This window comes from Microtus oregoni, unplaced genomic scaffold (genome assembly GCF_018167655.1).
Source record: "Microtus oregoni isolate MIOR12 unplaced genomic scaffold, Mior012 000046F_ref0000063, whole genome shotgun sequence".
Classification (NCBI taxonomy): Eukaryota; Metazoa; Chordata; class Mammalia; order Rodentia; family Cricetidae; genus Microtus; species Microtus oregoni.
Genome location: NW_024543220.1, coordinates 10662040 through 10674740, shown reverse-complemented (window position 1 = coordinate 10674740; position 12701 = coordinate 10662040). Strand labels below are relative to the sequence as shown.

The following is a 12701-nucleotide window of genomic DNA, read 5'->3' as shown; positions in this document are numbered from 1 at the left end:
TATTTCTGCTGCAGTCCTGGCTTCGGATCCAGGAAGCACCCCTGGGAGGTCCTAGGAGAGAGCAGCCTGAAAATTAAGGCAAGCTAACTTGAGGGTAGCAATCCGGGCAGCCACAGTCAATACTGGTGATCAGGGCAGCTGTGGCTATAAAGGCAGGGGCGGAGCGAGGCTGTCAAACCTGTTTGAGACTAACTATAGCTTCGCCCGCCCGTGGAGAGAGCTCTGCTGGGCCAATGCCTGGTGGTCACTGATCAAGTGGGGAAAAGGGAAGAGTCTGGGACAGAAGGCTTCTCTGAAACTACCTTTCCCAGTCCCTGTGCAGATTCCGAGGGTCAACATGATGGAAATGCCAGTCTATATCTTATCTAAGGCCCAAATACTAAGTATCTTCTGCCTTTCTGGGGAGGAGAGAGAAATGCCTGCCTTCTCTGGGGAGGAGAAAGCCCCTGAGAGGAAGCTAGGGGAAGCCACTAACTGCTGGTTTCCAGCAACACATGCCCCTCTCACCCTCGCCCTCCAGCCTCTTTCAGCAGCGTCCAGCCCAGTTTTGCTTCTAGGTCTTTCCGCATCCTGCATGCTTTTCTCCAAATGGAGATCTTTTTTGAGCAGACAGTGAGTAGAAAAGAAAAAGGATGAGTGGACAGTAGAAACTCAGAGCAGAGAGGCTGGTATATTGGCAGACATAGTTTAGATTTTTTTAATAGATAGTAAAGTTAGATAGCAGCTCCAAAATCAGGCCCGTCAGTTACTTTTCTTCTCCCTATGTTACTTAGATAACACTAAGTAACGCCACTCACACTGGTCTGTCTGACCTTTGCTTTCTTCTCTGATAGAACAAGCCGATACCCCACCCATCCCAGGATGAGCCAGTGTTATCCCAGTGCCAGGACAACCCCGTCTCCAAGGCAACCTTTACCAGTGAGAGGAGGGTAAGGGGCCCGGGATGGGGAAGTCTAAGTATTGACAGGCGTCCAGAGGACCGCCCCCTGCGGCGAAGCCTGGGCTCAGCTTCCTGTTTCCCTCGAGTTGGGCCTCTCGCTGGGTCTCTCCCAGCCCACGCCTTTCACCAACCCACATTCCCAACCTCAGTATCTTTTTCCATATCACACAGGCATGCACACGCGTGCACACACAGGGCAGAGTCCTAGCAAACCAAAAGACAGGCTGGAACTAAAAAGAACTCCCTTACATCCTCCATCCTCAAACCCCATTTCTGCACCTTCGTGGGCAGTTCGTCAGTGTCAAGGTTCCCTGTGGGACAGTGAGCCACCCTTCTCATTAATGAAGCGAGGAAACTGAGGCACAAAAAAGGTGCAGTGTTCAGGAGAGGTCAGAAAATCAAGGCCACCCCCCTCCCTCCTAACACCCTGCCTTATCCTGGTGGTCCCGGAGGCCTATGTCTATGTCCCCGACACACTCCCACGACCCTCGAGTCCCTCCATCTCGTGTCCCAGACCCACAAGTCCCTCCCTGTCCTGTCCCCGACACACTCCCACGACCCTCGAGTCCCTCCATCTCCTGTCCCCGACCCACGAGTCCCTCCCTCTCGTGTCCCCGACCCACTCCCACGACCTTCAAGTCCTCCCTCTCGTGTCCCCGACCCACTCCCACGACCCTCGAGTCCCTCCCTCTCCTGTCCCAGACCCACTCCCACGACCCTCGAGTCCCTCCCGCTCCTGTCCCCGACCCACTCCCACGACCCTCGAGTCCCTCCCCCTCCTGTTCCCGACCCACTCCCACGATCCTCGAGTCCCTCCCTCTCCGGTCCCCTCCCCAGGCTCAGGGCGGGGCCGGCCGGTGAGTCAGCTGCTCCCTGAGCTAAACGGGAGGGACCCGAGGTGGTTAGAAGCTGGGTGTGGGGTGCACCGGGCCGGTGGGAAGCCGTGTCCGAGAGAAGGAAAGGGTTTGATCGGACTTGGGTTGCGCCGAAGGGACAGGATCCCCCGACTGGTGAGACCCGCCTTCCCTGGTCCCGGCCCCTCCCAGTTCCCCCAGCGACGGCTGCTTCCTGGTCCCCGACGCAACCATGGCCGAAGAACAACCTCAGGTCGAACTGTTCGTGAAGGTAAGAGCACCTCTTTCTTTGGCGACCCTCAGAATTTCTGCAAGCCAGTCCTCCCCTTTCCTTAGCTCCATCTCTCATGCCCCAACCCCTTTCCTCGCTGACCCCACCCCCATCCCCGGTGCTATCTGGCTGGGTTGCTGGGGGAGGGGGTGACTTGTGAGACAGTAATGAGAGTTCTGGACTCGCCCTGAAAAGTTTGTAGAAGAGGTTTCCAGCAGCCCAAAGGGGAGAAAGTGGACAAAAGGGGGTTTTCAGGAGTGAGAGAGTGGGCGGGGTATGGTGTGGGGTCCAGGGGTCCAGACGACCTAAGGACCGAGAAAGGGACAGTGGCCGGGTTTGAGAAGGTCAGAGGAGAATCGGCTAGGACATGTGGCCCTAAGAAAGAAAGAAAAATAGGACACACACACACACAGAGAGAGAGAGAGAGAGAGAGAGAGAGAGAGAGAGAGAGAGACTGGTAAGACGGAAAGGCGCTCTCAGGAAGCAGCACCCTTGGGCTGAGGGAAGCCAGAGAAGGCAGGAAGGACATCAAAGTTTAGTAATCATTACTGATGAAGATGGGGCCAGGAGACCCCCTGGATTGGGTGAAAATGCCGGGCTGATGGGTGTGGAAGAAAAAGCACCCCTCCCTCTGTGGGTGTGGTCAAGGAGAAACGGGTCTCGCTTTTGGGTTTGGAAACCAAACCGCTGGCTGCAGCCCTCCTCGCCCACTCGGGCCTGTGCCCTCCAGCACCTGCCCCTCCCCGTCCTGGGAGTCTGTCTCCCTGGTGTGCCTTCTCCCCACCTTCCGCTTCTGGGGCCTTCCTTTTCACCACTTCCCCCCATCGTGTTCATCTTGTCGGTGTGTCTTGCCTGTGTGTCGGTTGTATCCTGCCTATGTGTTGGTGTGTGTTCTGTTTCTCCTTTTCGCTGGGGTTTCCCTGGCAGCCGGTCCCACTTTCTTGGCCCGGGGAAGTCAACTGAAGCCTAGGCCCGCCCCTTAGGTGTGGTCCCCTCCTCACATTCGCCTCCAGGGGCTGTTTTTACTCCTGGGTGTTGTGGTGCTGTAGAGATTCTGGCCCTACGGCCTGTGAGGGGACCTTGGAGAACCAGAGCCACGAATTAGGTGGGCCAGTAGAGAGAATGAAGGTTTAGGAAACTATAAGGGTGGCCCCAGCTGCCTCGGCCTCTCTGTATAGGTCCCTGCCCCCACTTCCTTGCCAGGAAGGAAGCTGCAGATGCCTGAAGACACAGAGATGAATCACCCTCAGTCTAGGGGGGAGGTGTCCCTTGGGGGATGAGGTCACCTGCATCCAATTAGAGAGTGCCCCCTTTGCTAGGCCCTCCATATCTCTCAGGTGAGGTCTAGGTCCTCTTGAGTGCCCGCCCAGCTTCCTGAAACAGCTTGGATAGAGGTTCATTGAATGGGGACCCTGGTTTCTCAAAGCTTGTCACGATTTAACTGTTCCTCTCTGCCTCCCACCTGCCCATCACTGGGATGCCGTGAGTCTACCTCTGCTGAAAATGTACCCATTGATCCTCCCTAGGTGTGACCTGGGCCCAAAGGGGAAAATAGCTCTGCTAAGGGGGTAGCTTGGCGAGTATAGCGGTGTATGGACAGCCGTGTATGGACGGCGGTGTATGGATAGCGGTATGGATAGTGGTGTATGAATAGCGGTGTATGGACGGCGGTGTATGGACGGCGGTGTATGGACGGCGGTGTATGGACGGCGGTGTATGGACGGCGGTGTATGGACGGCGGTGTATGGATAGCGGTATGGATAGTGGTGTATGGACGGCGGTGTATGGACGGCGGTGTACGGATGGCAGTATATCGATAGCGGTGTATCGATAGCGGTGTATGTATGTATAGAGAATGACCTGGGCCTAATGCTGGATGGGATTTCTTTGCAGGCTGGCAGTGATGGGGCCAAGATTGGGAACTGCCCCTTCTCCCAGAGACTGTTCATGGTGCTCTGGCTCAAGGGCGTCACCTTCAATGTGACCACCGTGGACACCAAGAGGTGGGTCGATGTGTGCGTGTATGCACGCGCTCACCAACATGAGCCCTTCTGCCTAATGCTCCTTTGGGACAAATCTAATTCTCCTCCATCTCGATGTCCCCGTTTCTGCTTCTGACCCCCGTTTCCTCTCTTGCTATCCGGCCCCTTCTCCAGACGGACAGAGACCGTTCAGAAGCTTTGCCCAGGTGGACAGCTCCCGTTCCTGTTGTATGGCACCGAAGTGCACACAGACACCAACAAGATCGAGGAGTTCCTGGAAGCCGTGCTGTGCCCTCCCAGGTACAGGGCTACTTGGGAAGAGGAGACAGAGCTGGGAGGCTGTGGGGAGCAGTAGGGCTGAGTCTCCTCCAGAAAGAGCTCAGTATCTCCCTCTGCCTTCCAGGTACCCAAAGCTGGCTGCTCTGAACCCTGAGTCCAACACCTCAGGGCTGGACATATTTGCCAAGTTTTCTGCCTACATCAAGAACTCAAACCCAGCACTCAATGACAGTGAGTCTCTTGGGGCAGAGCTTCGGTCCTAGAGAAAAGACCCTAGAGTTGATAGGCACCAGGAGTCCCTGGGAGTCTGGCTGTCAGGGAGTTGGAGCCGATGTCCTGGACATCTTCTGGGCCACCACTGTGGCTTTACCCCTCAACCTCCCTGCTGCCTCCCTGCTAAGACTTTTAGGGTTAGAGGGGTTCTTGTTTTGTGTTTTGAGATTTTCTTTATTTATTCTTATTTAATTTTTTTTATTTATTGTTTTTTCAAGACAGTGTTTCTCTGTAACTAGCTGTCCTGGAACTAGCTCTTGTGGACCACGCTGGCCTTGAACTCACAAAATCCGCTTGCCTCTGCCTCCCGAGTGCTGGGATTAAAGGTGTGCATCACCACCACCCGGCAGTTTTATCTATTTTTATGTATGTGAGTATTTCCTGAATGTTCGTCTGTGGACCCATGTATGCAGAAAAGTGCTCTTAACTAATCTCTCCAGCCCCATGACCAGATTTTTCTTTTTTTTTTAGACCGAGACGGGGTTTCTCTGTGGCTTTGGAACCTGTCCTGGAACTCACTCTGTAGACCAGGCTGGCCTCACAGTCACAGAGATCCGCCTGCCTCTGCCTCCCGAGTGCTGGATTAAAAGCGTGCCCCACCACTGCCCCCTAGAGTTCATTCTTAAAGTGCACCCTCACGCATGCTGCACACACCGCTACACTTGCTGCGCGTTACCAGGCACCCAGACACTTCTTTTACTATTTTTACATAACTAGTTTGCTTTTTGGTGAAGTTGGGGACTGATTCTGAGAGGGTCCTTTTTAAATCTGCTTCCAGATCTGGAAGTGGAGGCGATATCCATTTCCCAGGCCGACACGAGAAGTACCTGAGACTTTTCTCATAGATTGCTTAGACTAGGAGGTTGAGGTGTGATTTAGTGTATAGAGTTTAACTAGTGTGTGAAACCCTACACTCAATGTCTAGTGCTCAGGGGGAAAATTGCAAGTCAGGGACTGGGGAGATGGCTCAGTCAATACGGTGCTTGCCATGCAAGTATGCATCCCTGAGTTTGGATGCCCAGCACCCATGTCAAAATCCAGGCAGGATGGGCAGCTACAATAATCCCAGTGCTGGAGAGGTAGAGGTAGGAGAAGGTTTGGACGGAGACAGTCCAGCTGGTCTTGTCTAATTGGTAAGCTCTAAGGTCTGGGAGAGACCTTGTATATAATAAAGTAGGGACTGGAAAGATGGCTCACTGGTTAAAAGCACCCACTGCTCTTACAGAGGACCAGGGTTTGGTTCCCAGCACCCACATGGTAGCTCAGAGGTTTCCATAATTCCAGTTCCAAGGAATCTGAACGCTTTTCTGGCCCCATCAGGCTCCTACATGCACAAGGTGTACATATACTCCACAGGCTCACACACATGCACAGAAACAAAAATATATAAATAAATCCTTTAAAGAAAAGATGGCGTCATTGAGGAAAACACTGGATATTGACTTCTGACCTCACACATGCAGACATATGTATACACGCATCTCACACAGTTTAATAAGAGCATACATGGTGCTATTGGTTTCTTTAATCAAATTCAGGGTCTCACACGCTAAGCAGGTGCTTTAGATCTGAGCTATGTCTAGCTATGTCCAGAAGGCTCTTCGTGGGCAGACTGTCTTCCCAGGTGTTTACCATTCTAATCAGCTTCCCCTCTCACACAGATCTAGAGAAGGGGCTTCTGAAAGCCCTGAAGGTTCTAGACAACTACTTGACATCCCCCCTCCCAGAAGAAGTGGATGAAACCAGCGCTGAAGATGAGGGCATCTCTCAGAGGAAGTTCTTGGATGGCAATGAGCTCACCCTGGCCGACTGTAACCTGTTGCCAAAGCTTCACATTGTACAGGTGGGTGGTCGCTGTGGGAGGAGAGGATGGGATGATAGGATGGATCGTACAGGTGAAGACTTTTGAAAATGACCTTTTATTTATTGTAAGTGGGCGGGGCACAAATGGGGTATGGAAGACAATTTGAGGGAGTTGGTTCTCTCCCTCCTCCATGTGGATCCCCAAGACTGAACTTCAGTCACCTGACCTGGGTGCTAGCCTATCCCTTGGCAATTGTTGCCCAATTAAGAGAATCCCATCAGTAAAACAAGCCGTGGCTGTGCAGTGTCTGATCAGGAGCAGCCTTCCAGATTTTCTGTGTGTGCCTGTGTGTGTTTGTGTCCAGGGTTGCTTCTAAGAAGGCTTTTCCTGCATCTGTATCCCTGCCAAATCTCAAGTTTAAACAAAGCAGGATTCTCTAGTGTCTACATAGTAACTCTCTGTATAGCCCAGGCCTCCCATTTCCTCCCGAGGAAGACACAAGTTGCCCTTTCCTATGTTTTTGTCATAGCCTTAAAGCTACAGTGTAACTTAGTAAAACAGGCCCGTTATCCCTCCCCCACGGACCGACTGGCTGATGAGTAGCGCTGGAGAGAGCTGGGCAAGGTGGCTCCTTCCTGTGATCCTCAGCATTCTCCACGCTGCGCTGGAGGGCAGCCTTAGCTGCAGAATGAGACCCTGTTTCAAATGAAATAGTCCCCTCCTTCCTAAAAAAAGGGAGAGAGAGAAAGAGAGAGAGAGAGAGAGAGAGAGTAACCAGATGATGTTTGATTAGTTCTTGCCCACAAAAAGATTGAAATCAAATCAAATATAAAACATTCATATCAAGGTAATGATATATGACCTGAAAAATCAAATCAAATGGAAAAAAAGAGACAAAATTCACTACAAAAATAACATTACACTTTGCTAATGAACTTTTCCTCCTTGTGTGTGTGCTGGAAATGGAATCCAGGGCTAAGCATGTCCCTATCCTATCTGTGTCTCACCCCGCCTGTGTGTGTATTTAATTACTTGTGAATGCAGGTGCAGGGAGTTAGATCCAATGTGGGTGCTGGAAATCAAGCTCTGGACTGGGACAAGAATAATGGTTGTACCATTGGGCCACTGCTTTAGCCCCTCTCTCTCTCTCTCTCTCTCTTTCTCTCTCTCTCTCTCGTTACTATTTTTAAAATTTATTTTGGTTTCTTGAGACAGTTAGTTCTGGCTATCCTGGAACTTACTATGTTGACCAGGCTGGCCTAAAAAGCAGAGATCCTCCTGCCTCTGCCTCCCAGTGCTGGGATCAAAGGCATGCACCACCATGTCTGGCTTCTCTTCTTTTTTAATCAAGAGGAGAAGAGTTAAACCACAGAATAGGTCAGTCTGGTAAGGAGCTGGCTATTAATAATTGGGTTTGAGAAAATGAAAAGTTGAGCTGGCCATCTTGGAGATTTCAAATGTCAGGTTAGATAAGAAGCCGGGCGGTGGTGGCACTCACCTTTGATCCCAGCACTTGGGAGGCAGAGGCAAGCAGATCTCCAGGCCAGCCTGGTCTAAAGAGTGAGTTCCAGGACAATCAAGGCTACACAGATTTCTGTCTTCAGAAAAAAGAAAGGAAGGAAGGAAGGAGGGAGGGAGGGAAGGAAGGAAGGAGGGAGGGAAGGAAGGAAGGAAGGAAGGAGGGAGGGAGGGAAGGAAGGAAGGAAGGATCAGTGAGAGGATCTAATGTGGCTGGAGTGATGGCTCAGGGGCTAAGAGCACTGGCCACTCTTCCTCGGGCCCCGGGTTCAGTTCTCAGCACCCACACAGCAGCTAACAACCGTCTGTAATGCATTGCAGAGGATCTGACACCCTCCTCCAGCCTTTACAGACACTGCACACACAGAGGATCTGACACCCTCCTCTAGCCTTTACAGACACTGCACACACAGAGGATCTGACACCCTCCTCTAGCCTTTACAGACACTGCACACACATGGTGCACCGCCATACATGTAGGCAAAACACTCATCCACATAAAAAGAAAATAAATTTAAAAGATTTAAAGACTCTGGCCACAGGGGTGCGTACCTGTGCTCCCAGCTCTCAGGCTGAGGAGGAAGGCTGTGGAGATCGGGCCAGCCTGGGTTACATAGAGAGAACCTGCCTCAAAGCAACAGCAACAAAAAAACTCACTGGTTAAGAATTGAAGCCAGATGGTCTGGAGGACCCTGGAGGAAGAGAAAGACCAACAGCTCCAGAGCAAAGCAAGCGTGTCTACCCTGGGGCTAACAAGCCGACTTCTCTCTAACCCCCAGGTGGTGTGTAAAAAGTACCGAGGCTTCACCATCCCAGAGGCATTCCGTGGAGTTCATCGGTACTTGACCAATGCTTACGCTCGGGAAGAATTCGCCTCCACCTGTCCAGACGACGAGGAGATAGAGCTGGCCTATGAGCAAGTGGCCAAGGCCCTGAAATGAGCAGCTTTTTAAGGCTCCCTTGCCCACTACTGTGCTCTCTCCATAGAGGCTCTGGGAGGCTGCCTGGTGGACACTCCAGAAGAGCCAGTGTCAGGAAATCCGGGGTACTCGTGAGGGGCTGAGGGAGAAGGGGGGGAAGCATAGGCGACAAGGGTAAGATTTTTATTGTGGGGTGGGGGTGGGGGGTAAGACAATGTATTTCGGTAATAAAATACAGAACGAAAATCTAGTGTTGTTTTTTACACAAAGAGGACTTAAAGTGTAGAGGGGAAGGGTCATAATGATCTTATTTAAGCTCGGGGCATCTACCAGGAATTAAGGAGGGGAGTTTGTGCAGGGGCTACCATGTTCTGCATCCGTCCATTAGAGGGCTGTTTTCTGGTCCGTGTCTTGTTTGCTGCCCCCCCGCAGCCAGGGCCAGCCGCATCTGAGTGGGCCTGGGCAACGCTCTTGGGGCGGTGCCTGAGTTCGGGGTGGGGGGTGGGCTTTCAGTCCTGGAGGAATGGGCGCGGCCTAGCAGGGCGGAATGGGCGTGGTCTTTGGAGGTCCCTCCCCGTCCCGCTTAGACAATGCCCCGGAGCCGCCAGACCATTGCGCCCCCGCCCCATCGCCGTCTGTGAGCTCGCCTACCCAGGGAACCCCTCAAAAGCCCAAGCTCCCAGTCTCCCCCGATTGAAGACTCGGGCTCCCATCTTCATCAACTCTCTCCTCTGGGGTGGGGCCAAGGCCGAAATCACAGCGCTGCGTGAGTGGAAGTGGCCGCTGGTGAGTCTGGAGAGGGGGCTGTCCCCGAACGGTACGGAGAGGCTGGAGTTTGGGGGTGCTGGGTCGGTGCCTGCACCGGACGGAGTGTGCGAATAGCCTGCACTTGGACGAGGAGCTGGGCGGGGTAGACTTTGGTGGAAGATGGACAGGGGTACCGAGTTCGGAAGCCAGGAGTGGTTCCACGCCCCCGTTTCCCCGCCCTCCGGATTTTGTTTAAGACCTCTCCCAGTCCTCCGGGACTAAGTCTGGTGTATACTGGGTCGCTCGAAGGGCAACGTGACCAGCTAGGGTGGAGAGGGAGGATGCTTAACTCTAGTCAATTTCTCCGAGTGGCCCCTCTCCTCCTTTCTCCTTCGAGCATTCAGGACTTCCACATCCCAGGCCCCGACTCAATACCCAGCTTCCTTTTCCAGTCCCATAACCTCTGAGGGTCCCCGGCAGGACTTCGGGTCCCTCCTGCTGCGAGCAGCTGAGGGTTAAGGGGGCGGGGCCGCCGCATTTTTGGGGAGTGAGCGCATCCTAGCGGCTGCCAGGAGGGGCGCGGGGCAGGGACCTAGCGGAGCCCCCGAGCAGGGGCAACAGGTGTTTGGGAGATTAAGGATCCAAGTCTTGTTCTCTGGGCGCCTCTTAAAGCAGATCTCTGCTGAAAGGAGGCTGAGCGGGGTCCACAGGGCAAGGAGGTCTGGAGGGGGTGGGGCAGAGTGGGAGGGGCGCCTGGAGATGGCCGGAGGAAGACCCAGGAGCTTTAACACTCCCCCCCCCCTTCTCTTCTTTGCACGTCTTTCTCTGCTACCCTCCCCCTTTCTGTCTCTTCTCCCAGACAAGTGAAGTAAAGAGAAAACAGGAATCAACTTGGCTGGAAGGGGCATCTGTGTGGATGGGATGGGGACGCCGGGGGAGGGGCTGGGTCGCTGTTCCCATGCCCTGATCCGGGGTGTCCCCGAGAGCCTGGCATCCGGGGAGGGCGCGGGGGCTGGTCTTCCGGCTCTGGACCTGGCTAAAGCTCAAAGGGAGCATGGAGTACTAGGAGGTAAACTGAGGCAACGACTAGGGCTGCAGCTGCTTGAACTGCCTCCCGAGGAATCACTTCCCCTGGGACCACTGCTTGGTGACACGGCCGTGATCCAAGGAGACACGGCCCTAATCACGCGGCCCTGGAGCCCAGCGCGTAGGCCTGAGGTGAGCGGCAGGGTGCGGGTGTGTTGGAGGACAGAATTACACGCGCGCGGGGTGGGGGTGGCGGTCGTGGGGAGGAGGCTGGATGTCTGGGATTGGCAGGAAATAGGGAGAGAACGGCTCAGCCGGCGCTCTCTTCTCCAAGGTTGATGGAGTCCGCCAAGCCCTCCAGGACTTGGGGCTCAGAATTGTGGAGATGGGGGACGAGAACGCGACGCTGGATGGCACCGACGTCCTCTTCACAGGTGAGGCTACAGATGGTCAGCGCCCCTGGGGACTTGGCACAAGGAAGCAGAGTTTGGGAGATTAGGCGATCTCAGGTCTTGATTCCAAACTCACTCTGGCCTTCAAACCTCCGTGACCTCCCGGATTCAGGCCGGGAGTTTTTCGTAGGGCTCTCCAAGTGGACCAATCACCGAGGAGCTGAGATCGTGGCAGACACATTCCGGGTGAGGAACCAGAAGCGCTTGGGGACGGAGCGCTGCCAGTGAGCCAGAGGGCTAGATCTGGGCTCCTTAAGCACCCCTAAATCCTTCTGCTCTCTCTAGGACTTCGCTGTCTCTACCGTGCCGGTGTCCGGAGCCTCGCACCTGCGCGGCCTCTGCGGCATGGGGGGACCCCGCACTGTCGTGGCTGGAAGCAGTGAGGCTGCCCAAAAGGCTGTCAGGGTGAGGCGGGGCTGGTCTGGTGGCGAAGGCGTGGCCAACAATGTGGGCGTGACTCAGAGCAGGGGCGGCAGGGAATTTGGCTAGCTCTCTTGGAATTGCTCTCAGCCCTTGTACTCACTAAGACGTTTGTCAAACACAAAATGACACCCTAGTAAACAAGGGGTACGAAAGAGTTGGGGAGGAACTGCAAAAGTAAATGGTAGCTAAAGTGCCTGAGACTTTGAAACCGACAATGTCTGACTCAGCCCCTGTTATATACTTGAAATCTTTATCTCACAAGTGTAACCCTTGTCCCAAGCCTCTATGTTCGGTCAGGCGGACTGAGCTGTGGGGAGCTCAACACCCTCTTCTCTTCCTCTCTCCAGGCAATGGCAGTGCTGACTGATCACCCCTACGCCTCTCTGACCCTCCCCGATGACGCAGCTGCTGACTGTCTATTTCTCCGTCCTGGGTTACCTGGTACCACTCCTTTCCTCCTGCACCGAGGAGGTGGGGACCTGCCCAACAGCCAGGAGGTGAGGGAGGGGAAAACTCCACCAACCAGAGAAAGCCTGTCTTCCCCGGTGGAGGAATACAGGGAGCCTTTCTGCAGAAGCCTGGGTGGGGTCAGTAGAACTGGCCAGAGGGCAGCCTGGCTCTGGTATCAAAACACCTGCGGTGTCCTCCCCACAGGCTCTGCAGAAGCTCTCTGACGTCACTCTGGTACCAGTATCCTGCTCAGAACTGGAGAAGGCCGGCGCTGGACTCAGTTCCCTCTGTCTGGTGCTCAGCACACGCCCCCACTGCTGAGGGCCTGGGCGTGGGGCTCCAACTGGCCAGGAATAGAGCCGTATAGGGGGTAGAATCAGGTAATAGAGGATGGGCGGTAGGTAGTGGTGGGGAGAGGCAACAGGACAAGGGAGGGCTTAGTGTGAAACAAAGAATAGGAGCCATTGGGTGAGTCCTCTCTGTCAGAACCAATAAAAGAAAATTGGCCTTTTAGGTAGGGTTGTGGCTGGTGTCTCACTGGGACAAAGGGATGGGGTGGGGCCGAAACCTGAAGCTGGGGTCAGTGCTGGGGAGGAAGACTCTTTTATAAAAACCCTCCTCTTCGTGTGCCCCTAGCTCACTCCCGGCCCTGCCACAGAGCTCAGGTACAAAGAGGGACAAGAGATTGTTGTGGGGAGTATACCCAGGGCAGAAAAGGGGATTCCACGCATGGGTGGGTCGTTTTCTGACTTCACCTAACTG

At 54.1% G+C, this 12701-nt stretch overlaps 6 protein-coding genes across 6 annotated transcripts in view; all 6 read left to right on the top strand.

Moving 5' to 3' along the window:
• Window positions 1-12701, top strand: part of LOC121435313 (H-2 class I histocompatibility antigen, Q10 alpha chain-like) — a 731224-nt gene that overhangs the window by 451271 nt on the left and 267252 nt on the right. The gene's annotated exons all lie outside the window — the stretch shown is intronic.
• LOC121435272 (H-2 class I histocompatibility antigen, Q10 alpha chain-like) overlaps window positions 1-12701 on the top strand; it is a 708503-nt gene that overhangs the window by 451595 nt on the left and 244207 nt on the right. The gene's annotated exons all lie outside the window — the stretch shown is intronic.
• LOC121435270 (H-2 class I histocompatibility antigen, Q10 alpha chain-like) overlaps window positions 1-12701 on the top strand; it is an 808095-nt gene that overhangs the window by 576845 nt on the left and 218549 nt on the right. The gene's annotated exons all lie outside the window — the stretch shown is intronic.
• The window catches only part of LOC121435275 (H-2 class I histocompatibility antigen, Q10 alpha chain-like), a 703994-nt gene that overhangs the window by 472744 nt on the left and 218549 nt on the right, over window positions 1-12701 (top strand). The window lies entirely within an intron of this gene.
• On the top strand, window positions 1811-9029 carry Clic1 (chloride intracellular channel 1). Its single transcript, XM_041634550.1, has 6 exons — window positions 1811-2065; window positions 3959-4068; window positions 4222-4347; window positions 4451-4557; window positions 6261-6442; window positions 8701-9029. Exons 1-6 carry the CDS (start codon window positions 2027-2029, stop codon window positions 8860-8862), a joined length of 726 nt encoding a protein of 241 aa, XP_041490484.1. The 5' UTR covers window positions 1811-2026; the 3' UTR covers window positions 8863-9029.
• On the top strand, window positions 9227-12441 carry Ddah2 (dimethylarginine dimethylaminohydrolase 2). The gene is made up of 7 exons (XM_041634522.1): window positions 9227-9627; window positions 10448-10806; window positions 10949-11048; window positions 11179-11252; window positions 11352-11471; window positions 11837-11986; window positions 12144-12441. The coding sequence occupies exons 2-7, from the start codon at window positions 10510-10512 to the stop codon at window positions 12258-12260; spliced, it is 858 nt and encodes a 285-aa protein (XP_041490456.1). The 5' UTR covers window positions 9227-9627; window positions 10448-10509; the 3' UTR covers window positions 12261-12441.

Bases quoted from the DNA above. Each gene is read 5' to 3' on its own strand.
- Clic1 (XM_041634550.1), top strand. From the start codon at position 2,027: ATGGCCGAAGAACAACCTCAGGTCGAACTGTTCGTGAAG. The intron at 2,066-3,958 runs GTAAGAGCACCT...ATTTCTTTGCAG, and splicing joins AGGTCGAACTGTTCGTGAAG to GCTGGCAGTGATGGGGCCAA. The intron at 4,558-6,260 runs GTGAGTCTCTTG...CCTCTCACACAG, and splicing joins AAACCCAGCACTCAATGACA to ATCTAGAGAAGGGGCTTCTG.
- Ddah2 (XM_041634522.1), top strand. From the start codon at position 10,510: ATGGGGACGCCGGGGGAGGGGCTGGGTCGCTGTTCCCATGCCCTGATC. The intron at 11,049-11,178 runs GTGAGGCTACAG...TCCCGGATTCAG, and splicing joins CACCGACGTCCTCTTCACAG to GCCGGGAGTTTTTCGTAGGG. The intron at 11,253-11,351 runs GTGAGGAACCAG...TGCTCTCTCTAG, and splicing joins TCGTGGCAGACACATTCCGG to GACTTCGCTGTCTCTACCGT.